This window comes from Oncorhynchus masou, chromosome 5 (genome assembly GCF_036934945.1).
Source record: "Oncorhynchus masou masou isolate Uvic2021 chromosome 5, UVic_Omas_1.1, whole genome shotgun sequence".
NCBI classification, from domain to species: domain Eukaryota; kingdom Metazoa; phylum Chordata; class Actinopteri; order Salmoniformes; family Salmonidae; genus Oncorhynchus; species Oncorhynchus masou.
In genome coordinates, this window is record NC_088216.1 from 46286918 (window position 1) to 46312977 (window position 26060).

Consider the following 26060-nt stretch of genomic DNA (forward strand, 5'->3'; position numbering starts at 1 on the left):
GGGGGGCCGTGTCGACAGAGAATCCAAGCCAGATGGCGAAAGAGGTATTGTATAATTTAGTTTGCTAGCAGAGAGATGTGCCTGGCTCACGGCTAACTGGTGCTAGCTTCGTGGCAGTGGCGTTAGCCAAGGTCCAGAGTTTACAGCAAGGATCCGGTGGAGTATTGGGCTCTAGTCGTGTATGAGTGGGGTTCGGGTGAACAGCTGAGTAGGCCGGGAGGTGGACCTCAGGGATAGCTTAGGTACTGGTTGCAAGCTAGCTGTGAAGATCAGAAGTAGTGGTCCAGGGTTTACGGCAGGAATCCGGCGTTGTTGTGGAGAGACAGTTCGATACTGGTAGACTGGCGAGTATTATCCAGGCTAAAAACAGGGCTGGCTGTGCAGAAGGTAAAAGCCGCTAGCAGTGGCTAACAATGACTAAACAGCTTGTAGCTACTTAGCTGGTTAGCTTCTGGAGGTTCTTGAATGTATTCTAAAATAAAAAATAATAGCGATTCCGTATCACACTGGGTGAGGCAGGTTACAGGTATAAAGGTATAATCAAATTAAATATCGAAAAGAGATTGAAAATAAATATGGGTCCAGTGAGTGGTTGGGCTGGCTGGGGACACGGCGATTGTCAACTGTAGAAGACTCAGTAGAATGGGCAATGGCTTTTACCGTGCTACCTACAAGGTCACATTGCAGAGCTGCCATTAGACAAACAGATGTCTGATATATTCAGACTAATACTGTCTGCTGATAGGATCTCAGCGTAAACATGGCGACCAATGGACCAATTCTGCTCGGTCATCTGTCGGAATCTTTCACGATCAAATCTGGATACTCACAGTGGGTGTTGGTTCTGATCAAATCGAAATTGTACAGAGTCAAAAATGAAGAGAAACCTGCTGCAATTCTAATCATATTCAAACGAACACACAACAAATATATTAAAGTTGAACTTATTGTTTTATCTATTTAGAATTGATTTAGAATGAATTATCTCTATGGTCAATTATAATGATGTTATTAATTTTAGTCTTCCTAAATTTGATCATTATTCTAATAAAACGTTTTGCATAAGCAAATACTTACCCCAACGTGCCTTTTTCAATAGACACGCTACGATACATTTGCATGCACACAGTCAAAGAAACACCCGGAAATAGTAGTGAACTCTCAAACTCAAATGCAGAGGGCTTTAATAGATGAAAGTACAAGGTACATAAAAAAGTTCAAGTAACAAATGAGGTGTTTGTTTTAGCTTCACAGTTCAGATGTAACTGCATGCTCTCAACATCACCATGACCACAAGCACAGAGACAGTCTCTAAGCCAGGGCTGGGGTAAATTCCATTTCAATTTACATCCTGATATGACTGAATTGAATTGAAATGGAATTAACCCCAACCCTGCTCTAAGCCCTAGCTGGCCCTGTGTCCCTCTTCCTCACCTCCAGGTCCAACTGTTTGCTATCGTGGACATTATTTGCTCAGAGAAACATTAGTGGTATGTTCAGACGGCTCGTTTTAACACACTGTTGGTTTGCTCATGCAGGTAAAAGGTGTTAATATGGAGTTAAATATGTGCCAAAAGCTTTTATGCACAACATTTTGGCAGTTATCTGACCCCATGTGTTTATCTAGTCTACACCTGAGTTGTAGAGATAAAAGGATGTTTAAAACCAACATGTGTGCTAACACAAGCTGTCCAGCCACGTGTTTGGGTTGTGGTATAGAGAGACATATGGATCAAACTGTATGGATTTTTCACTTTACTGATATTTGTAGCCCACATACATTTTCATTTGATCATCTTTTGTTTCTTTTTTTTCCTTCTTGGACTACGTTTTACAAACATGACATTTTCCAGAGACGGTTGTCATGGAGACGACACTTACATTTCACTACCAGCTGCCCCACCCTGTCTTTAGAGTTACATCATCAGAACAATATAAAAGTATTCAAACAGCTGCTGGTTGTTTTTTTGGTTGAACATATCAACTGTGAAGAGTTTTAAAACATATGAGCATCAAATAAAGGTGCCTATATTGAGTCACAACATGTATAGTCTTTATTGCATTGTATGGTTTGCACCTGTATGGTTTCTACACCTGCCAGCCGAGTTTGACGACCTCTCACTTTAATTTCTGAAGTTGACCCCTTGACCCTGGGATTACCCATAATTACCAGGAAGTGGGAGTAGGGTTGTGTGTGTATTGTATGCATGTGTGTGAGAGAAAAAAGTGAAATGTGTAACTTACTTCAAAATGTACATACAGCACAAACTCACGTTACTTTAGTAAACACATAGGGGACAGGGCTTTCACAGTGAGGGGGTGGGTTTACCAGGCGTGGGTGGTGACATGGAACAATGTCTCTATTTTTCTCAGGGGTGGTAGAATGGGGGCTGGGCTGGGTGGGGCGTAGCTAATGCAGGAAGGGGTAGAGCTACTTGGCGTTGGCGGAGCCACTGAGCATCTTCCTGACGGCCTGGCAAATGGCTTCGCGGTCGATGCCGTAGATCTTGAGCAGCTCGTTGGGCTTGCCACTGCGCGGGACGTGGGCTACCGCCAGACGCTGCAGGGTGAAGCCCTGCTCATTCACCACCGCTGAGCATACTGCCTCCCCCAGGCCACCTGAGGAACAGCAACATCAAATGAAATACATGAGTGAGAAGGCTAAGGAAGCATCTCTGCAAAAGGATTGGGGTCAATCCAATTTCATTAAGTCAATTTGAAATGACAGCAATCCTTCCCCCAGCTCTGATACACTCCCCAGGAGTAATTTAGAATGACATTGAGCTCAAACAGCTTTTTCCCCCCTCTATTAGTAAAGCTTTTTGATTCCAGATGATAAACTGATCCTAGATCTGTGCCTGGAGATGTCTAGCGGAGGTCACTCATTGGTCTTGAGATCTTGAAGATGAAGCCATTGGTCTATATCTGTCGCCGTACACTCCCTCGCCATCTTTACCCACCATATTCTCACCCTCTCATTCTTTCACTCTCTCTTTTCTCTCCTGCTATCCCGACACTTAGAAAAAAGGTGCTATCTTGAACCTAAATGGGTTCTTTGGTGGCCCCCATAGGAGAACACTTAGCATAACTATTTTTGGTTTCAGTTAGAACCCTTTTTGGTCCCAGGTATAATCATTTTTGGTTCCATGGAGAACCCTCTGAAAAGGGTTATACCTGGGACCAAAATGGTTCTACATGGAACTGAAAAGGGTTCTCGTAGGGGGACAGCTTAATAACCCTTTTGGAACCATTTTTTCTAAGAGTGCAGTCTCTCCCCCTTAGGGGGCAAAGAGGGGGTTGCTACTGCTACACATCTTTGATCTAGGTCACAGAAGCCCCATCGGCACACGCTCCACTAAGGAAATCTGACAGCACTCTGCCTCCCTGGCCTTCACACACTCACGCACGCATGCACACACAGACACACACACACACACACACACACACACACACACACACACACACACACACACACACACACACACACACACACACACACACACACACACACACACACACACACACACAGACAGTCTTCCTCCTCAGCAAACAAAATGCACCAGAACAGAATATGTCTTGCCCACGCCCACTATGACAGCGCAAAACCTGCTATGCCTCTCAAGCTAATGAGAACATCCCACCGCATCATCTCTGAGCCAATGAGAGTATACCGTCTGTATAAATAAACAATGCAGAAAAATGACAGGTTGCCAGGTTGCAATATATACGGCTAAATGACATACAATTATTCTTGAGTGCCAGATTCTGGTGTAGCAGAAAGGCTCCTGACCAAGCATACTTCTGGCAATGGGTTTGAGCCCCATCTTTATCATTTTCCTGTCTAACCCCTCTGTGTCTAACTTCTCTAATACCTAAGGTCGGAACTCTGGTTGCGAAAAGCATACCTTCATAGTAGTGGTCCTCAACGGTGAGGATCCGGCCCCTGGTCTGACGCGTGTGCTCAATGATGGTCTTGGAGTCCAGGGGTTTGATGGTGAACGGGTCGATCACCCTGATGAAGATCCTCTCTGGGAAAACAACAAGGTGGGAAACATAGTGTTTATCAACAGTAGTGTATAGGATTGGAAACTCCGAAGGTTTTCCAGAAATCCTGGTTAGAATATTCCTGGAATCAGAAGGGAATAAGGAGAAAATCTAGAATACTCCACCCAGGATTTATGGAAAACCTGGGAATTTTGGGAAAGTTGCCGTGATTGTGAAACCCAAAGTAGTGTGTTTCAGTAGAGAAACGAGATTCAAGCAATACAGAGAATGGCATTAAAACCTTCAAACAATGAGGTTCAGATATAGAGAGGGATATAACTTAATAAACAGGATACGCTTGAACATATAATTGAGAAAGGCTAACACTTATAGGATATAGAAGTTGTGCGCCAAAACTAATGAATGGATTGGATTCAATAGCAAATTCATTAACGCATGTAGCCAATATTAGAGCATGCAGAAAAGAGAGAATGGCCACAGCCAGGAATCATCAAATCCCTATACAGTTTGGTTCTGGGTTCCAAGTCTTTCTTCAAGTCTGGCTGAGGTTGTACTGTACCTTTCTTGAGCATCTCAGCTGCAGCCATGGCCTCATGTAGGGTGATCCCAGCTCCGATCACGGTCACCTTGTCCTCCGCGCTCTGGTACACCACCTGAGATGGACAGGGATGAGTTAACAACAAGGTTTCAGCACATCTCATAAAGCATCTCATAAAGCTAGACTATTGAATGAGAGATTCATTGTTTATATTCCACTCAAAGACAACCCTCTCTGCGTTAATTTGAAGCCATTCAACCACTTGTACGGCATCCATAATAGGAACTCTTTCAGTTGTCAGAGGGTTAGGGTTATTTCCTCAGTGAAGGAGTTCCTAATATGGATGCTGTAGAACTGATTAAACTAATCATCTAACTAATAAGCTCATGTCCGGAAGTAGGAGGAAACTTAAGTGGTTTATCCAAGGCTGTGATAGCCTGTGTGGTTAATGTAATATAGAAAAGAGTTCACCTTAGCCTGTCCAACATGGAAGTCCTCGTTGCTGCTGTAGATGATCGGGTTCTCGGGGTGGCTGGTTCTGATGTAGCAAACACCCTTAGAAAAGAGAATGGAATACTATGGTCATACATTTGAGGGTTTGAACACAAAGCATATCCTCTGGTGTTGGGGCAGGGTCATAGGGAGATGCGTCAATGTTGGAGGGCCAATAACATTTGGTGTGAGGGGATAAGAACCAATAGCATTTTGGTGGGAGGGATTATGAATACCTTTGTGCTGGCGGCCAGCTCCACTGCCTTCTCAATAGACACACCATCGCTGGGGTAGAAGATGGTTGCCATGGGGATGGCTCTAAACATGGCCAAGTCCTCTAGACCCATCTGAGACGGCCCGTCCTCTCCTGGAACACTCAACTAGATTAATATCCTTCCAAAATGTTGTAAACGTAGAAAGAAAATACTATGTGTTGCTCTTTATTGAGATTTCCTGGTGCAAATCACATCCATTCAAGACTCCAGGCAGGCTCAAGCAAAAGATTTCAAATATGATTTCAACCCAATATAAAGCTAAAGGCTAGGTGGACTGACATGCAGGTGTATAAGACAGGCAGACAGACAAGAATGCGGACAATAGGACAGACGGACAGTAGGACAGACGGACGTAGAGAGAGTGGCATGCAGTGTACCTGAGGGACTAACAGAGGAAAGGGACATCAGGTCCCCTGGTGAAGGTGACAGCATCCAGGACAGACAGGGTCAGGGGTCAGGGGGGGAGAGGGAGGTTAGGGGACCTCAGGGGGTGAAGGAGGTGAGGAGGAAAACACAGAAGTGGGGAAAAAGAAAGAGAGGAACTTGGATCAACCGCACGAGATGGGCAGTCACGTTGGGAATTCAGTACCATTTGAGGGTGCTTTGACTTGAGGAGCCAATAGAAAGAGTGAAGAGAGTGAGAGAGGGGGTAGAGTCACTGGAGAAAGAGTGGGGTTGTGTGACTAATGTTCCCTCAATTTTTTTGGTGGCACAGAGCAAATTTACAGTTTTAGACAGTAGCCATTAGGCTATTGTGGCTATTTCAGCATAATGTAAGCCTACCAACAAAAACAATGGGGCAAATCCTATAACATTTTCACATGGAAATAGCTTTTGATTTCTGTGATATAGCCTATGTGTGGTGTTCAATGCAGGCCTACATTGCATGAGACATTTCTACATTATTATGATTATGATTTTTTACTTGGTCTGTAACACCATGGGCCAAATAGGGGACTGTAAATTGCATTTTTTTGTGTTGTATGATACAAAAAACCACTTTACAAAATAAAATGTATTATTATTACTATACAGAGAATTAGACAATGTAGGCTATCCCTCTGCATATTGGCTTATTTGCATATTCGAGCCTGTCTCAAAATACAACATTGCTCCTTTTTATTAAGACATAAGCTTTTTACCTGACTGCCAATATAATTCTCCTTTGCGCTCTTGCTCTCCCTACAACAAAATCACAGACCAAATCTTGCTAAGTTAGATCTGTTTTGGTTTGTTGCATTGAAAAGGGGCTGATATAATGTTGATTCAATCACAGAAAAAACATTGCTCTATAAAGTGAAAACTAACGGGGTGAACTCAGTGAAGTTCAATCTCTTGGGTCTCTGCGCAACCTGGCATTTCTGGCAGTCCTGGAGGAGGTGCACGACCACGCACACAGGCAGTTAATAGGGAACATTCGTTGAGGTGACAGAGATGGTAGAGGAAGCGAGACATCCCACTTGCTGCTTTTTTTCAGGTTCAATGAAAGTCAATTAACTAAGTAAACCAGACCCAGCTGCTATTGCGTTGTTGTTTATGTGAGACACACCAAGTTAAGCAGACAGGAACATAATATATTTTCTCAATGGTAAACGGCTTGAGTGAACTATCTTAATTTATCCAGGTTGCAGTGTATGGGGGTAATGGTGGGTGGTTGTGGGAGTGGCGTGGCGTGGCGTGGAGTGGAGTGAGGATTTGGGAGTGTGCCCGGGGTTTGTTTGGGGGAGGGTCAGACAGACTCACCAATGGACAGGCCACAGTGGGAGCCACACAAGTTGATGTTGCTCTCTGAGATGGCAGCCATGCGGAGCTGGTCGTAGGCCCGGGTGAAGAAGGAGGCCAGGGTGCTGGCGTACACAACGTTCCTCTCACGGGCAGCGCAGCCAGTGGCAACACTCACCTAGAGGGAAAAGGAGAAGAGAGGAGTGACATCACACTATAACAGTGGCGGCTGGTGACTTTAGGGAGATTAGTTACTGAGAATAATGGATGGACATTATTTTAATGAAGCTGATGGCAGAACAATATTTCATCTTCCAAGTAACTCTCAATACATTTACAAGGGGTGCGTCCCAAATGGCACCCTATTCCTTAGAAGGTGCAGTTATTATTTTGCGCACTATGTAGGGAATAGGGTGGTATTTAAGATGCAGGCATAGATTCAGGAAGACCAATCCTCCTCTTCTTCCCTGAATGAGCCTCATCCGGAGCTCGGGAGTAAATCTAGTAAATCTACATGTTCCCCCACAGGAACATGTAGTTCATCTCTATGGTGGTCCTGCAACTGCAGAGACATAGCACTGTATATAAATTAGCTTCAGCTGAAGGTGAGCGGAACCCAGAACACTATTTATTCTATATCTATGACTTATTTTTTGTCCGTGCTACAAACATCTGTATTGGTCTGCTAATGCAGGACTATTAAAGGGCCAGTGCACTAGGTTTGTGAGAAAAACAATATATACACCTACTCATTCAAGGGTTTTTCTTTATTATTATTTTTTTTCTACATTGTATTACAATATTGAAGGCATCAAAACTATTAAATAACACATATGGAATCATGTAGTAACCAAAAAAGTGTTAAACAAATCAAAATAGATTTTATATAAGAGATTCTTCAAAGTAGCCACCCTTGATGACAGCTTTGCACTGTAACGTCTGCTTCCAACTCACACTCTCAAACACGTAGATCCCCTGAACGCAGCTCACTTTCCAGCCCACTTTCCAGCTCACACTCTCAAACACATAGATCCCCTGAATGCAGATCACTCTCCAGATCCCAATCACCTGAATTCTGGTCACACACCTGTATGTCATTATCACACACTATTTAGTTCAGTTCTTTCCACACCATAATTGTGAGGAATAATTAGTTTTGTGACACACGTCTAGTCTGAGCTCTGTGTTTCCCGTACTTTATCTTCCAGTGTATGATAGTTTTTGCCTGCCTCACTAACGACACCTTTTGCCTATTCCCTGCCTGTACTTTAGCCTATCAGTTTTCCTGTTATCAACCTATTGCCTGATGTCCTGGACAAAGTTACTTGCCTTTTCTCTGCCTGTACTGTTGAATTTCTGCCTGCCCCTGGACCCAGCTACCTGCCTCCTTCTGTGGTCCTTTAACAATAAACACCTGCAGCGCTCTGCGCTTGAAACCAGCTCTCCGTCTCCCATTGTGTTCATTACAGAATACCTCACCAAAAACTACAGATGAATTCAGCAGAGCTGCAGCTACGTCTAGCCCGACAGGAGGAACGAATCGATGAACTCTGCGACCTCCTTTGCCAGTCCATTCCTGCTTCACTGATATGAGGAACCACAACCTCCTCTCCATATCCATGCCTAATAATTACGACGGCTGGTACTGTACAAGGATTTCTCATGCAATGTAACCTGTACATAGACCATCACCCCGCTGACTTCACCTCTGGCAAAGACAGGGTGGACTTCATCATCTCTCTACTCACAGGCAAAGCTCTGGATTGAGTCACATCCCTGTGGGCCGCTCAAAGTTCTGATCTGTCCTCTGAATTACGTTTCCACACCCTCTTTAAGGAGGTGTTAGACCATTCCGTTTCAGGTTGTCACACCGGGGACCTGTTATGTGAGCTGCGACAGGGCTGTCGCTCCACCACTGAGTATGCCCTTGAGTTTCGCACCATGGCTGCCAGCAGAGGATGGAGTAAACCAGCGCTCCTTACAGTCTACCGGAGGGGAATAAATCGGGAGTTACAGACCGAACTGGCCAGCAGAGGAGATTTAACTGACCTAAACCAATACATCCGGATGTCCATATCCATTGGCAACCTACTGGTGGACCGCAGACCTATACAGTCGCCCCTGGCCTGCGAGTCTTCCACGCCCTTCTCTCGTCCACCACAGTCTAATAGCCCCGAACCCATGCAACTCAGCCGCAACCCTCTCACGCCTGCCGAGAGACATTGGAGGTTATGTGAAAACCTGTGCCTCTATTGTAAAGAGAGTAACCACCAATTCCCCCCCCACCCCCACGAAGGGGTGACCACAACTCCTCCACTTCCACCCGGGTAAGCACCTCTACATTTTTGAAAATTGCCAAAAGGCAGTTTGGTATCCCGGCACATCTTTCTGGTAATGGGATCACTTCGTTTACGGAGGGACTAGTGGACTCGGGGGCCGCAGGTAATTTCATTGAAGAACAATTGGCACAAAAGTTAAGACTCAAACTAATCCCTGTTAATCCTCCCTTTAGGATTAATGCGCTGGTCGGACAACCTCTCGGAACAGGTCTTGTGACTCAAATGACCGACAGTATCACCCTTCAGATTGGCCTCCTTCACTCTGAGGTCATTCAGTTAATGGTATTATCTTTTCCTAAAGAATCCCTCATCCTCGGTCACCGCTGGCTAAGCCTTCATGACCCTGCCATCTCCTGGCGGGGGGAACTGCTCTCATGGTCTCCCGCCTGTTTTGAGTACTGCTTCAATCTACCCTGTTAAGCCACCTCTATAGAAGAATCGGAGTCTGCCATTCCAGCCCACATCCCACCTGTATATGCCCAGTTCCTGAGTGTCTTCAGCAAGACAAAGGCATCCATTCTGCCCCCCTCATCACCCAGAGGACTGCATGATCAACCTCCTTCCTGGGGCATAGCCTCTTAATGGTCAGATCTATCCCCTGTCCATTCCAGAGAACGAGGCTATGGACACCTATATAGAAGAGGCCCTCAACATGGGATTCATTGGTCCATCCACGTCTCCGGCTGCATCCAGTTTCTTCTTTGTGAAAAAGAATAGTAGTCTCCGTCCCTGCATAGATTACCGACCCCTCAATGATCTTACCATCAAGAATCACTTCCCTCTGATTCCAGCCGCACTAGAACAAGTTGGACAGGCTACCATCTACTCTAAACTGGACCTACGTAGTGCTTACAACCTGGTCCGTATCCTAAGTGGGGATGAGTGGAAGACGGCATTCATCACCGCTAAGGGTCACTACGAATACCTGATTATGCCCTATGGTCTCACCAATGCTCCTGCAGTCTTCCTGTCCTTCATGAATGAAGTTTTCCAGGACATGATCAACCAGTTCCCCATCATGTACGTTAACGATATCTTGATCTACTCTCATTCCATTGCAGAACACGTACAACATGTGCAACAGGTCCTCCAACGGCTACAGGACCACCATCTTTATGTCAAGGCTGAGAAGAGCACCATTCACGTTACTACGGTAACCTTCCTAGGTTTCGTGTTGACACCAGGAGGGGTCAACATGGACAAAGACAAAGTCACGACCATGCTTAACTGTCCCAAACCTACCATCGTAAATGATCTACAACATTTCCTAGGATTTTCCAACTACTACCGCCGGTTCATCCGAAACTGCAGCAATACAAACGCTCCTCTCTCAGCTCTCACCTGTCAAAAAACCCATATCCTCCAATGGACCGACACCGCCCTGCATTTGAGACCTTGAAACTCCTCTTCACCTCTGCACCCATCCTTAGGCAGCCAAATCCTACCTTTTCTTCTGGAGGTTGATGCATCCAAAGTCGGCGTGGGAGCAGATCTCTCTCAGCGGGTAGGGACACCTCCCAAATGACACCCGTGTGGCTTCTTTTCCAAGAAACTGTCACCCGCTGAGAGGAACTATGATGTTGGGAACCGAGAGCGCCTTGCCATTAAGCTGGATATTGAAGAGTTGCGCCACTGGTTAGAGGGAGTTCATCCCCCATTCCTTGTCCTTACCGACCACTGCAATTTTGAGTACTTGAGAAGTGCTATGAGGCTCAACCCCAGACAGGCTCGCTGGGCACTCTTCTTCACATGCAACTATCTGCCTGGCAAGAAAAGGCTGATTCCTTATCCCATCTATTTGACTCCCCTTCCTCTAATCCAAGCCAATCCTGCCTCCGTCTTGTGTCATGGGACCCATACACTGGGAAATCCAATCAGCTGTCAGAGATGCCCTACGCCACGACCCAGCTCCTCCCGACACCCCTGCAGGCAAGACCTACATTCTGGCGTCCGTCAGACCCCAACTAATGCAGTGGTGGCATACCTTACCGAGTTATGGCCATCCCGGGATCACCCGGACCACAGAGCTACTGACACGCAGGTTCTGGTGGTCATCTCTAACAGCAGACGTCCGAGATTACATTCTTTCCTGTCCCTTCTGTGCTCAAGTATTTACCTACACCACACAGACCATGGTCCCACATCGCCATGGATTTCCTCACTGATCTGCCAGACTCTTCGGGCTTCACTACTTTGTTGTAGTTGACCGGTTCTCCAAGATGTGCCGACTCATCCCCCTTCCACATCTACCTAATGCCATGGAAATGGCTGAGTGCATGTTCCAACAGGTGTTTCGTCTGTGTGGGATCCCGGAAGACATCATTTCAGATCGGGGATGCCAGTTCATCTCCAGGGTCTGGCGAGCCTTCTGCGACCTACTGTGGGTCTCCATCAGCCTATCCTCCGGATACCATCCCCAAACCAATGGGCATACAGAACGCCTGAATCAGGAAATAGGGAAGTAACTTAGCCAACATTGCACCCACCAACCACACGAGTGCAGTCGCTAACTAGCCAGGGCCGAATAAGCACAGAACTCCCTGGGGCATTTCTCACTCCATCTCACTCTTTTTCAGTGTGTCCTCGGATATCAACCCCACGTGTTTTGGGAGACCGCACATCGGCACCTCCATCAATCTTGAAGGAGTTCCCACATATGCTGAGCTCTGATCTGCAGTCCAACTAATCCCAAACCATCTCAATTGGGTTGAGGTCGGGTGATTGTGGAGGCCAGGTCATCTAATGTAGCACTCCATCACTCTCCTTCTTGGTCAAATAGCACTTAAACAGCCTGGAGGTGTGTTTTGGGTCACTGTCCTGTTGAAAAACAAATGATAGTCCCACTAAGCGCAAATCAGATGGGATGGCGTATCGCTGCACAATGCTGTGGTATCCATGTTTAAGTGTGTCTTGAATTCTAACTAAATCACAGACAGTGTCACCAGCAAAGCACCACCACACCATCACACCTCCTCCATGCTTCATGGTGGTAACCACACATGCAGAGATCATCCGTTCACCTACTTTGCATCTCACAAAGACGCGGTGGTAGGAACCATAAATCTCCAATTTGGACTCATCAGACAGGACAGATTTCCACCCGTCTAATGTCCATTGCTCATGTTTCTTTGCCCAAGCAAGTATCCTCTTCTTATTGGTGTGCTTTAGTAGTGGTTTCTTTGCAGCAATTCTACAATGATGGACTGATTCACAGTCTCATCTGAACAGTTTATGTTGAGATGTTGCTGTTACGGGCGACAGGTAGACTAGTGGTTAGACCGTTGGGCCAGTAACCGAAAAGTTGCTAGATCTAATCCCTGAGCTGACAAGGTAAAAATTTGTTGTTCTGCCCCTGAACAAGGCAGTTAACCCACTGTTCCAAGGCCGTCATTGTAAATAAGAATTTGTTCTTAACTGACTTTGCCTAGTAAATAAACTTGAACTCTGTGAGCATTTATTTGGGCTGCAATTTCTGATGTTGGTAACTGTAATGAACTTATCCTCTGCAGCAGATATAACTCTACGTCTTCCTTTCTTGTGGCGGTCCTCATGAAAACCAGTTTCATCATAACGCTTGATGGGTTTTGCGACTGCACTTGACATTTTCCGCAATGATTGACCTTCATGTCTTAAAGTAGCGATGGACTGTCATTTCTCTTGGCTTATTTGAGCTGTTCTTGCCATAATGTGGACTTGGTCTTTTACCAAATAAGGCTATCTTCTGTATACCACCTCTACCTTGTCACAAGACAACTGATTGGCTCAAACGCATTAAGAAGGAATTAAATTCCACAAATTAACTTTTAACAAGCACATTTGTTAATTGAAATGCATTCCATGTGACTACCTCATGAAGCTGTTTGAGAGAATGCCAAGAGTGTGCAAAGCTGTCAAAGGCAAAGGGTGGCTACTCAAAAATAAAACATATTTTGTTTTTGTTTAACACATTTTTAGTTACTTTTGATTCCATATGTGTTATTTCATAGTTTTGATGTCTTCACTATTATTCTACAATGTAGAACATAGTAAAAATAATGAAAAACCCTTGAATGAGTAGGTGTGTCCAAACTTTTGACTGGTACTGTATATACACTGAACAAAAATATGGCAAAATGCAACAAGATTCAAGATTTTCCTAAGTTATTTAAGTTCATATACGACAATCAGTTAATTTAAATGATCTCATTAGGCCCTAATCCATGGATTTCACATGAATGGGCAGGGGCACAGTCATTGGTGGGCTTTAGGAGGGCATAGGCCCACCCACTGGGCAGCCAGGCCCAGCCAATCAGAGTAAGTTTTTCGCCACAAAAGGGCTTTATTACAGACAGAAATACTCCTCAGTTTCACCAGCTGTCTGGGTGGCTGGTCTCAGACAATCCCGCAGGTGAAGAAGCCGGATGTGGAGGTCCTGGGCTGGCGTGGTTACATGGTAGAGATAACTAACAGCTTCACAATGCTCAAAGTGATTTTCAACGTCTGTTTTTTGTTTTTCCTATCAATAGGTTCTCTCCTTCGTGAGGCATTTGAAAACCCCCTTGGTATGTGTGGTTGAATCTGTGTTTGAAATTCACTGTTCGATTGAGGGACCTTACAGATAATTGTATGTGTGAGGTACAGGGATGAGGTAGGTATTCAAAAATCATGTTAACACTATTATTGCACACAGAGTGAGTCCATGCAACTTAACATGTGACTTGGTAAGCACATTTTTACTCCTGAACTATTTCGACTTTCCATAACAAAGTGCTTGAATACTTATCAACTCAAGACATTTCAGCCTTTCATGTTTCATTCATTAGTAAACATTTTGAAAAACACAGTTCAACATTGACATGATGGGCTGTGTGTGTAGGCAAGTGACAAAAATATCTATGTTTAATCCTTTTTAAAATCAGGCTTTAACACAACACAAGGTGGACAATGGGTACGTAGGCTTTCTAAAGGCACTGTATACCTTGTGACAAGTGCCATGTTACTGCAAAAGAGACAGGTTGCAATGTCAATTGTCGTCAAACAAATGGGACGTTTGATTGAAATACAGGACCAATCTGTTTGGTAAATGAGTAGTGTTTTCATTTGTTAATAAAGTGCGGCACGTGATGGTTTGGTTGCGAATTGTGGGATAAAGGGCCAAAAGGCAGACATGTGGTCACCCTAGACTGGGAAAAAATACAAAGGGGTTCAGTGAGGTCTCCACAGGGACAATGACTGCTGAGCGAATCACAATCAAACTGAGGGGTCACGCCTCCCAGAAACCCAGACCTACGCTATGTAAAAGTCAATGAGAAGTCAGTCAGTCCAAAAGCACACGAGTTTATGGTACCATATGGGAGGAATCAGCGGCGTGCTTCTCTCTCACAAGTTGTCATTTCCTGTTTCATATCTTAAAAGCCCTCCCCGATCCCCCTGCTCTTCTCTTCACCGTGGCTGTCTAAACCTCTGAGTTGCCATTGGACTCGTTCCTATTCCATATCAGTACCAGATAGAAGTACTATTATCCAATTTCCTTCTGCCCCACATCTAACCTGGACAAAGAGGATAGCACTCTTGCCATTGACATGATCATTATTCTCTTTCTTTGTGTTTCTCTGTCTCTTTCTTTCTTTCCTTGTGTGTCTCGGTCTCTTTCTCTCTATGTGATTGTTTGAACAGCAGATTGCCCCTTTAATGCCGTATTCAAATACGCATGACTACAATGATGACATGAGTAACTGATAATCAACGAGGGGCAATGCCTTCTATGGAAAATAATGAACAACGTGGAAGGTGTGTTCCACAACGTGCTAGCGAAGTGGAAATGACCTTCACAGAGTTGCATTATCTTCCATGAAACGCATAGAGCCCGAGTTGATTATCCCTTTTATACTATGCCAAGGCTATAATTTAAAACATTTGCTGCTGGAAATGTGTTCATTTGCAGGTAGAAATGTGTTCAACATCCACTGAAGTAGCTAGCAAGTTTACTAGATAGCTACAGCAGTTGCCTTGGTAACCAAACAGACTTGCTAGTTTAACTAACCAAACCATCAGTCCTAGCTTGCTATTATGAGAATCGAATTCAACAATCCAATAATGTTTTCAATTTGACTTTTTCTTTCAAAAGCAGCTCAAACTGGGAACATGTAAGAAATAACTATAGCCATTGAATTCTACCTTGCTGATATACCGTGCATTATTTAAGCAATAAGGCCTGAGGGGGATGTGGTATATGGCCAACATACCAAGGGCTGTTCTTAAGCAAGGCGCAACACAGAGTGCCTGCATACAGCCCTTAGCCGTGGTATATTGGCCATATGCCACAAACTCACGAGGTGCCTTATCGCTATTATAAACTGGTTACCAACATAATTACAGCAGTAAAAACACATGTTTTGTCATACCCGTGGTATATGGTCTGATATATCCCACGGCTGTCAGCCAATCAACACTCAGAGCTCGAACCATCCAGTTTATAAAGGGAAATAATGCATGCTCTAGAATGCACTTCAAGCCAATCCGAAACGAGTATTCAACCATGCCATACATAATGCAGTCATAAATAAGTCATACCATGAACAGCAGTACCTCTGATTTTCTCATTATTCTCTTATCAATATTAACGATTCCCCATTAGACAATCTGTCTGTCTCATTTGAACCTGCTATTCTAGCTTTATTCTGCACAATCATCTTTATAACAATGGTATATCAGCCAGCAAGCCAGCTAGTCAGCCAGGCAGTGAGGCAGTCAGTAAGTTAGCCAGGCAGTCTGTCAGCCATCCATTCAGTCAGTCAGTCAGTCAGTCTGGGGCAGCAGGTAGCCTAGTGGTTAGAGCGTTGGGCCAGTAACCGAAAGGTTGCTAGATTAAATCCCCGATCTGACAAGGTCCAAATCTGTCGTTCTGCCCCTGAACAGGCAGTTAACCCACTGTTCCTAGGCCGTCATTGTAAATAATAATTTGTTTTTATCTGACTTGCCTTCTTAAATAAAATAAAAAAGTCAGTCATTGAGTTAGCCAGTCAACCAGGCAGCCAATTAGTCAGTCAGCCAGCCAACCATCCATCTGGTCAGTCAGTCAGTCACCCAACCAGTCAGTAAGACAGTCAGATCAGCCAGACGGCCACACCCACCCTCCTCACACTGATTCATATTTCACTTCACAGCTCAGCATAACTGTCATAACGGCTGTTCATCAAACACAGCCCTGACCTGAACAGGCTGCCAGGCTGTCAGTCAGGAGGAACCAGCCAAACAGCAGCAGTACAGTAATACAGCCAGGCCTGAATGACAACTCTCCCAAAATGTTAATCTAAAGTCCGATTGCAATGAGAGGGAATAGAGGGTAGGTAGCCTAGCAGTTAGAGTGCTGGGCCTGTAACTGAAAGGTCACTGGTTCAAATCCTCAAGACAACAAACCAGTCAGCTGTGCGGAGGGTGGAAGCATAGTGGATGGAGGAAGCGTGGTGAGGCATTGGAGGAGGAAGCACAGCGGGGGGAGAATGTAGGAGAGAGGATGCTTGGCATGGTGTATTGTAAGTGGGTCATGTCTCTCTCTCCAGCGTTACATTATGGATGGACCAACATCCATTATTCATCAGGCCAACCTCTGTAACACTGAGAGAGAGAAGTTTTATTCAGCTAATCAGACCTGAGAGAGGGGGAATTCGCTCAACGAGTCAGTGGTCTGAACAGAAGTAAAGAGGCATTTTGTTAATCACCATCAGCAAAATTAGTGACAGGCAGAGCAAGAGTTCAAATACTATTTGAGATCATTTCAAATACTTTACCTGTGCTTGATTGAGCTTGTCTGGCTTAATGGGCCAATAGATTCGTCCAGAAACTGTAAAGCCCCACCATTTGGCACTTCAAACAGGCTAAAGAAAAAATGCTCAAAGTATCTTAAAGATTTCAAATAGTATTTGAACCCAGGTCTAGGGACAGGGCATTCGGTTGAGCATCAACGAGAGAGACAGAGGCAGAGGAGAGAGGACAGCTAAGCTGAGCCACGAAATGCTGCTGCAATGTTTTAACAATGCTGAATAGATTTTTTTAAAACAAAAAGTATAATTTAGAAGTAATTTAAAAAAAGGTTGGCTTTTAAAAGCTTGGTTTAGTTAGAAAGAGTGTTGTCTGGGTTTATAGAATGATCATAATTGGCTCATAGAGTGGTCCTTCCCAATCCTGACTACATATACAGTACCAGTCAAAAGTTTGGACACACCTACTCATTCAGGGGTTTTTACTATTTTCTACATTGTAGAATAATAGTGAAGACATCCAAACTATGAAATAACACATATGGAATCATGTAGTAACCAAAAAAGTGTTAAACAAATCAAAATATATCTTATATTTGAGATTCTTCAAAGTAACCACACTTTGCCTTGATGACAGCTTTGTACACTCTTGGCATTCTCTCAACCAGCTTCATGAGGTAGTCACCTGGAATGCATTTCAATTAACAGGTGTGCTTTGTTAAAAGTTAATTTGTCAAATTCTAATGACCAAGACCATATTATGGCAAAAACAGCTCAAATAAGCAAATAGAAACAGCAGTCTATCATTACTTTAAGACATGAAGGTCAGTCAATCCGGAAACTGTAAAGAGCTTTGAAAGTTACTTCAAGTAACTGGCTCTCATGAGGACCACAACAGGAAAGGAAGACCCAGAGTTACCTCTGCTGCAGAGGATAAGTTCTTTTAGAGTTACCAGCCTCAGAAATTGCAGCCCAAATAAATGCTTCACAGAGTTCAAGTAACAGACACATCTCAACATCAGCGTGAATCAGGCCTTTATGGTCAAATGTCTGCACAAATAAGAAGAAGAGACTTGGGCCAAGAAACACGAGCAATGGACATTCGACTGGTAGAAATATGTCCTTTGGTCTGATGAGTCCAAATTTGAGATTTTTGGTTCCAACCGCCGTGTCTTTGTGAGACGCAGAGTAGGTGAACGGTTGATCTCCGCAAGTGTGGTTCCCACCATGAAGCATGGAGGAGGTGGTGTGATGATGTGGGGGTGCTTTGCTGGTGACACTGTCAGTGATTTGTTTCGATTTCAAGGCACACTTAACCAGCATGGCAACAACAGCATTCTGCAGCGATAAGCCATCCCATCTGATTGGCGCTTAGTGGGACTATCATTTGTTTTTCAACATGACAATGACCCAACACACATCCAGGCTGTGTGAGGGCTATTTGACCAAGAAGGAGAGTTATGGAGGGCTGCATCAGATGGCTGCATCCACAATCACCCGACCTCAACCCAATTGAGATGGTTTGGGATTAGTTAGACCACAGAGTAAAGGAAAAGCAGCCAACAAGTGCTCAGCAAATGTGAGAACTCCTTCAAGATTATTGGAAAAGCATTCCAGGTGAAGCTGGTTTAGAGAATGCCAAGAATGTGCAAAGCTGTCATCAAGGCAAAGGGTGGCTACTTTGAAGAATCTCAAATATAAAATAGATTTTGATTTGTTTAACACTTTTTTGATTACTACATGATTCCATATGTGTTATTTAATAGTTTTGATGTCTTCAGTATTATTATACAGTGTAGAAAATAGTAAATATTAAGAAAAACCCTTGAATGATTAGGTGTGTCCAAACTTTTGACTGGTACTGTATGTGATAAAGAGAAAATCAAGAAAAACTCAATAGGGTTAGGGTCTGAGTAAGGGTTAGGGTTAGGGTTAATTTCATACCATGTTCTGCTGCGCAATGTAGCACTCCACAAAGCGGTTGGGGTGTTCGTTCTTGAAAATCTCTGAGTAAGTGAAGTTGTTGGTATCTCCATCCAGGACCACCACGCGCTCATTATAACGGCCCAACTTAGCCAGGGCCATGCCATAGGCCTTCCTGGTGGAAATCTGTTGAGAAATACAACCAGTCAATCAACAAATCAACGAATCAATCAACCAGTCCGTCACTAATAAGTACATTTTTCTGCCTGTTTGTTCATGTATCATTATACCACCTTGTCTCTGACAGTAGTCAATCTAAGGTGTGAGTGACTGCTTCTATTATGATATAATGTTTGCGACTATAGGGTGAGCCCCAGTGGAGTCCATATTCCTGGGATAATTTGTACAACCACATATGTACAGTATATGGTGAGATGCATGTGAGATGCATGTACTGTATGTTACCTTCTCTCCCTGCTTGTAGGCGGGTGCGCTGGGCATGCGGACGTTGCGCAGGCTGACTGGCGGGGCATCCTCTACGGGCGTGGTGGGGTACAGGCGCTTGCTGCTGTTCATGATGCGCGCCTGCAGATCCTTCACGACTCCCTCAGCCATGTCCTTGGACAGGGGCTTGGCATGCCAGCCCATCTTATCTTCCACAGCTGGTAAATGCAGACAGACATAATATTAGAATACACACATGCTGTATACACAGCGGTGGTGTAAAGTACTTTAAGTAAAAATACTTTAAAGTAGTACTTAAGTTGTTTTTTGGGGGGTATCTGTAGTTTACTTTACCATTTATATTTTTGACTACTTTTACTTTTACTTCACTACATTCTTTCAGCAAATATTGTACAAATTACTCCATACTTTTTCCTTGTCAGCCAAAGTACTCATAGTCTAATTCAAGCACTTATCAACCGAACATCCCTGGTCATCCCTACTGCCTCTGATCTGGCAGACTCACTAAACACCCATGCTTCATTTTAAATGATGTCTGAATGTTGGAGTGTGCCTGTGGCTTTCCGTAAATTAACAATACAAGAAAATGATGCCATCTGGATGCTAAATATAAGGAATTTTAAATGTATTATACTTTCATCTTTGATATCTAAGTATATTTTAAACCAAAATCTTTTAGACTTTTCCTCAAGTAGAATTTTACTGGGTGACTTTTACTTTCACTTGAGTCATTTTCTATTAAGGTATTTTTACTTTTACTCAAGTACTGTATGACTGTTTGGTACTTTTTTCACCACTGATACATAGTAACATCAGAATGGATATTTAGGCCCAGGGGTTTTAGCCTGACGATGTGATCTCCTGACGGGGAAAACCCCCAGACCTGGAGTCAGGTCACATGGTCAGGAAAAATCAATGGCCCAACACCTTATATTCTTTACACACCATACTGAGAGGTTAGCCCATTAACAGGTATGAGTGATAGGATGTAGCCAATAGCCATACGAGGGTGAGAGTACCTGGGATTCCCTTGCCCTTGGTGGTCTTGGCGATAATTGCAGTGGGCTGGTGACGAGCCTGGCTCAGAGCCTTACACAGCTCCTCCACACTGTGCCCATCCACAATGATGGCATGCCAACTGTAGACAGCAACACTCACGTCAGAAAACCCATTTCACATATGGAAAAGGCATTCACACACTTTCTCTTTCTCATACACTCATGAACAAAGAATTCCACATATGCCCACAAATGTTGACATGTGCCTTCACACATTCATAGACTTTCTCTCGCTGTCATTACATTGACAAAGAGGATCTCTGCCTCTCTTACTCACTCTGTCCTTCTCTCTCGTGAACCCAATTTCATACACACACACACACACACACACACACACACACACACCCACCCACCCAAAGGCCTCGCAGCGTTTCTGGTACTTCTCCACGTGGTGCTGCAGGGGCGCTGGGTCAGTCTGGCCCAGGCGGTTGATATCCAAGATGGCCACCAGGTTGTCCAGCTGGTAGTAAGAGGCAAAGGACATGGCTTCCCACACTGCCCCCTCAGACAGCTCCCCATCCCCCAGAAGGCAGAACACATGGTAGCTTGGCAAGAGAGAGGGATGGGGGGTGAGACAGAGGTGTGTGTGTGCCGTGTGCCGTGTGTGCGCATGTGCACGTGTATACACTCTTAGAATGTTTTTTTACAAAAGGGTTCTTCAGCTGTCCCCATAGGAGAACCCTTTTATGAGTTTTGTGTAGAACCCTTTTGGGTTCCATTGAGAACCCTCTGTGGAAACGGTTATACATGGAACCGAAAAGTGTTGGGGACAGCCGAAGGACCCTTTTAGGTTCTAGATAGTACCTTTTTTAAACAGTGTAGATTCAAGAAGTGGTAAAATCAAATTATTATTCTACCCAACACCAAATAGTGCTCTATGAAACCTTTCAAGTCAAATTCATCCATTTCCCCTGAAGTGACAGAACAGATTGAACGCCCCCTGGGAATTGTGAAAGCCCTCTCCCACAACGGGAAATTGTTAACCTTTACCTCTCCCTTTATCCCACTTACTGCATTCCCTCACATCTACGCTGACTGAGGCTTCTAGCCACACAGACTCCTTTGAACAAAGCAAATGCTCCTATTTTAATCAAATGGCCTGATAATCTGCTTATGTCATCCTTTTCAACCACCACCCACACAAAATCCTCCTCTAGCACAAATCTATCCAGGGCAGGGCATATTTTCAGGACTGGCAATATCCACATTCCACATATCAGAGATCCGCATTCCTCATTCTGAGACAGAACCTGAATTAGACTGTGGAATGTGAGTCTGATTTTGAACAATAGACTGAGTGATGAATACTAATGTAAAGTCTGAATTGGATTCTGAGACCGAATCTGTCTGGATGGTAAAAATAGTTGTGGCCGCAGGGGCTGTGGTTATTAGAGCAGAAGAATCGTAAGAGCAGAGCATGCAGATACTGCACACCCAGAGGACCTTAGAAAACCTCACAGTGCCCTAAAGAAGTCTAAAAGAGCTCACTATGCTCTAAAGAGCTCTAAAATATCTCACTATGCTCTAAGGAGCTCTAAAATATCTCACTATGCTCCAAAGAGCTCTAAAATACCTCATTATGCTCTAAAGAGCACTAAAATACATCACTATTCTCTAAAGAGCTCTAAAATACCTCACTATGCTCTAAAGAGCTCTAAAATAACACGCTGTGCTCTAAAGAGCTCTAAAATACATCACTATGCGCTAAGAGTTCTAAAATACCTCATTATGTATTTGAGTCCATACTTAACACTTTAGAATTCAGAGGCCTGCAAAGACCACACATCTGTGTGTGAATGTGTGTGAACTCCTACCTGGACTTGTCAAAGTACTTCCCGGTGTAGGCCATCCCACAGGCTACACCCAGACCCTGGCCCAGAGAGCCAGTGACCACATCCACAAACTGTTGCTTCTGAAACTCCAACACATACACAGGAACAGGACTGTTACTATCACCATAGAGAGCAAGGATGTGTTGAGTAGGTTATAAAACGTTAAGCTATTATTATAGGTTACAAGTTATCAACGTTCGGTGAGGTACTACCTGAACTTGTCCATGAAGAACACACATTTCCATTTTCAGTTTTGCTGCGGTGCTAACTGCTAGGCTATTAAAGGTGAGGCGTAGGTTAACTGTCAGGCTATTAAAGGTGAGGTGTACGCTAACCTTTAGGTTAGCAAAGGTGATGTGTGGTAGTTATCACTCACAGGTGTGGGGTGTCCCTCCAGGTTGGACTCCACCTGGCACAAAGAGAGCAGCTCACTCTCCTTCAGGAAACCAGTCTCTGTCCACATGGAGTACAGGGCCGGTGCAGAATGACCCTAAGGAGAGGAAAACCCATGTTACTCTAATACAACCCAAGACATAACCACGTAACTATTTCACAACCAGGGAGTGTAAAATACATTGCTTCTTATGACTGTAACCCATATCACATGACAATCGCACACCAGCTGTAACACAAGTGTATCACGTAAGCAGATCCTGACCGTTATGTGACCTTCACCCAACCAAAACAGTGGAGGTGAGCTGGAGGATCTCACAACATGGATCTGACAACAACAGTAATAGAACGCAACGATGGTGTTCTATTTAATTCCAATAGTCTCACCTTCGAAAGGATGAAGCGGTCATTGTTGATGTTCTTGGGGTCCTCTGCGCGGTACTTCATTGTGTTGAAGAACAGAACAGACATGATCTCTGCAACGCTGCAGCATGATGTGGGATATCTGGGAGAGAAGGAGTACACGCTTAGGAAAAAGGTTCAAAAAGGGTTCTTTGGTTGTCGCCATAGGAAAAACCTGTTTGGTTCCAGGTAGAACTCTTTGGGTTCCATGTAGAACCATCTGTGGAAAAAGTTCTACATGGAACCAAGAGTTCTACCTGGAATCAAAAGGGTTCTACCTGGATCCAAAAAGGGTTATTCAAAGGGTTTTCCTATTGGACTGTTTTAGGTGATAGATAGCATGTCTTTTCTAATAGTGTATGAGCAGGGAGGGATGTTACTGACAGGTGTTCACATAACAGACAGACTCATAGACACGCACACACACACACACACACACACACACACACACACACACACACACACACACACACACACACACACACACACACACACACACACACACACACACACACACACACACACACACAGACACAGACACAGACACAGAGAACAGAAATATCACTTTACAATCTCAAAATCACTCTGAATTGAATCAGAGTCTAAATGGATTTTAAGTGGCACAGTCTAAAATCTGAGCTCGCCAAAGAATTCTATGGCACCATGGGGAAACATGGGTAATAATAATTAGAGTGAAATAGTTCATCCAAAATACTGATGAGGGGGCCATGCTCAAACCGAGATGCCCCCTTGGCTCCCTCTTTTTCCCAATTACAGTGATGTCAACATCCAAGGGGTACGTTGATGGGTGACTGGGGAGAAATGTGGATCATTTTGGAAATAGCACGAGTCAGACAGCCAGTTAGTCAATCAGTCAGAGGGCGCCATTTGGAATCACATTCATCACCTGGCTTATAACATTGTGGTCGTCACTAGTTACCTAAGCCACAAGGTCATTTCTACAATTTATCTTCTTAAAATGGGATTTGAACCCTAACCTTAACCCTAATGCCTAACCCTAACCTTAACCCTAATGCCTAACCCTAATGCTTAACCCTAACCTTAACCCTAATGCCTAACCTTAACCCTAATGCCTAATCCTAACCTAAAAATAAGACCAAAAAGCTTTTATTTTATGTACAGTTTTACGCTATAGCAAGTTTCGACTTTGTATCTAGTGGAAACCTTTGTAACATTTAGCTCCCATTTCCAGTCGGCGATTTAAGTAAGATGTTATAAAAACGTTTAAAAAAAATTAATTCTGGCAAGGACCCTACCCTAAATTGGTAGAGGGGTTTTTCTCCAATCACCAATCGCATGGCAGTTGCTTATTGTCTAGGCTTGCGCACTTAGTCTATTTGTGGATGGTTTGTGTATAGGCTACGGTCGAATGATGGAGCCATGATGGAATTCATGGATGCTGGAGTTTGTGTTTGAGCAATAAATGATGATTGATAGCCTTTCTCAAATAAACGTGTGATTTCTTCACAAAAATCACAATGAAATATGTTCTTTACAGAATTACCCAACGTGCGCACTTGTTTGTGCATGGGCTCTCTATTTAATACAATAATTACACTCTAGCCTAATAATAAACTTCAATTGGGTGTTCACACTAAGAGTAATTGAGGAGTAATTATTAATAATATTTAATGACCAATATTCCCCCCCATTTAAATCAACGAAGATGGCGGAGCGCACATCCCAGCCAGGGTTATCTCCATGCGCTTTGTCTCGTGCCAACAACTGACGCGCAAGCTCCGAGGGCTCCTCCATCGCTTACCTGCCTGCGGTCAGACAAATGAAGACGCGCTATACTTTTCCCCAGATACAGGAGTTAATTTCAGACACTACAGCAAAATGTATCCTGTCATGTTGTTCACAATGGAACATTTTCTAATATCGAAAAAAACTAAATAATCTCACGTTGAGCCACAATGGCCATACATCAATCTTGCTCAATAGAATAAACAAAATAATCCGTAAATTGTTCAAGAATACAGCGTTCGACAATTAAACTATATAAACAGATTACCTAACTACAAGCTACTGTATGTCTATATAAAAATCAATACATACAGATGTTGACGAAAATATAAACTTTTTATGTTATTGTTATGGATAGTCTTTATCGTTTTGATCTGCATCACATATGTGTAGTGACTCACAGCATCAGACGGTAACATGGGGTAACAAGCCTCCCTTAAGAACCATGTCCCATTGCTGACACAAAAAAGCAACATTTTGTCAAAAATGTGGTATGTGGATGATGGTCGTGCTTAGACAAACAAATTATGAAGGGAAATAAGCGGCTTACAGTCTACCCCAGGGGGCTAGTTACCCCAGTTACCCTACATTTCATCTTCAACTCAGTTACATTTTTCCATAGCTCATTTTGTATTCTACATGGGTGTGCATGTGCACCTGTGTGTATGAAGGAGTCTTTATACACTCTTCCCTAGATTTACGACTGTGTGTATGTGTGTGTGTCTGTGTCAGTTTGAGTTAAAGGGTCTTACCCGCTGCCGGCAGCAGTGGTAGCCTTGATGCAGTTTATTCGGAGGCGGTTGGCGATGTTCCTGAGTGCCTGAACCGTCTGCTGGTCGGGTTTGTGGTAGTCCTCCATGAAGGCAAAATGTCTAAGCACCAAAAGCACCAGGAAAGTGAACTAGACTGCACAGAGGCTGTGTGTGAGTGAGGGTTGGCAGAGGGAGCCCTGCTTGTGTATATGCGTGGCAGAGAGAAGAGGTGGAGAAAGGGGGAGAGGCAGGATTTATCCCTGGCACGTGTACACACGAGGAGGAGGAGGATGGGACTAGCGGTGTGGGATGGGTCTGAGTACAGAGGTCAAATCGCACTCTATGCTGGCTAGGACTG

At 44.0% G+C, this 26060-nt stretch overlaps 1 protein-coding gene across 2 annotated transcripts; it reads right to left on the reverse strand.

The window, feature by feature from the left end:
- Positions 1–1148: 1148 nt before the first annotated feature.
- Positions 1149–25809, reverse strand: LOC135526973 (transketolase-like). 2 transcript variants are annotated; one of them, XM_064955646.1, is made up of 14 exons: positions 25703–25809; positions 23169–23286; positions 22765–22878; positions 22371–22468; positions 20910–21101; positions 20518–20636; positions 19499–19695; positions 19055–19219; positions 7054–7210; positions 5272–5402; positions 5015–5098; positions 4565–4658; positions 3906–4028; positions 1149–2619 (listed from the first exon to the last, which is right to left on the reverse strand). In XM_064955646.1, the coding sequence occupies exons 1-14, from the start codon at positions 25807–25809 to the stop codon at positions 2432–2434; spliced, it is 1887 nt and encodes a 628-aa protein (XP_064811718.1). In that variant the 3' UTR covers positions 1149–2431. The 2 variants fall into 2 exon arrangements, with proteins under 2 accessions (XP_064811718.1, XP_064811725.1); XM_064955653.1 differs by lacking the exons at positions 22765–22878; positions 25703–25809 and having other exon boundaries at positions 23169–23265.
- Positions 25810–26060: the final 251 nt, after the last annotated feature.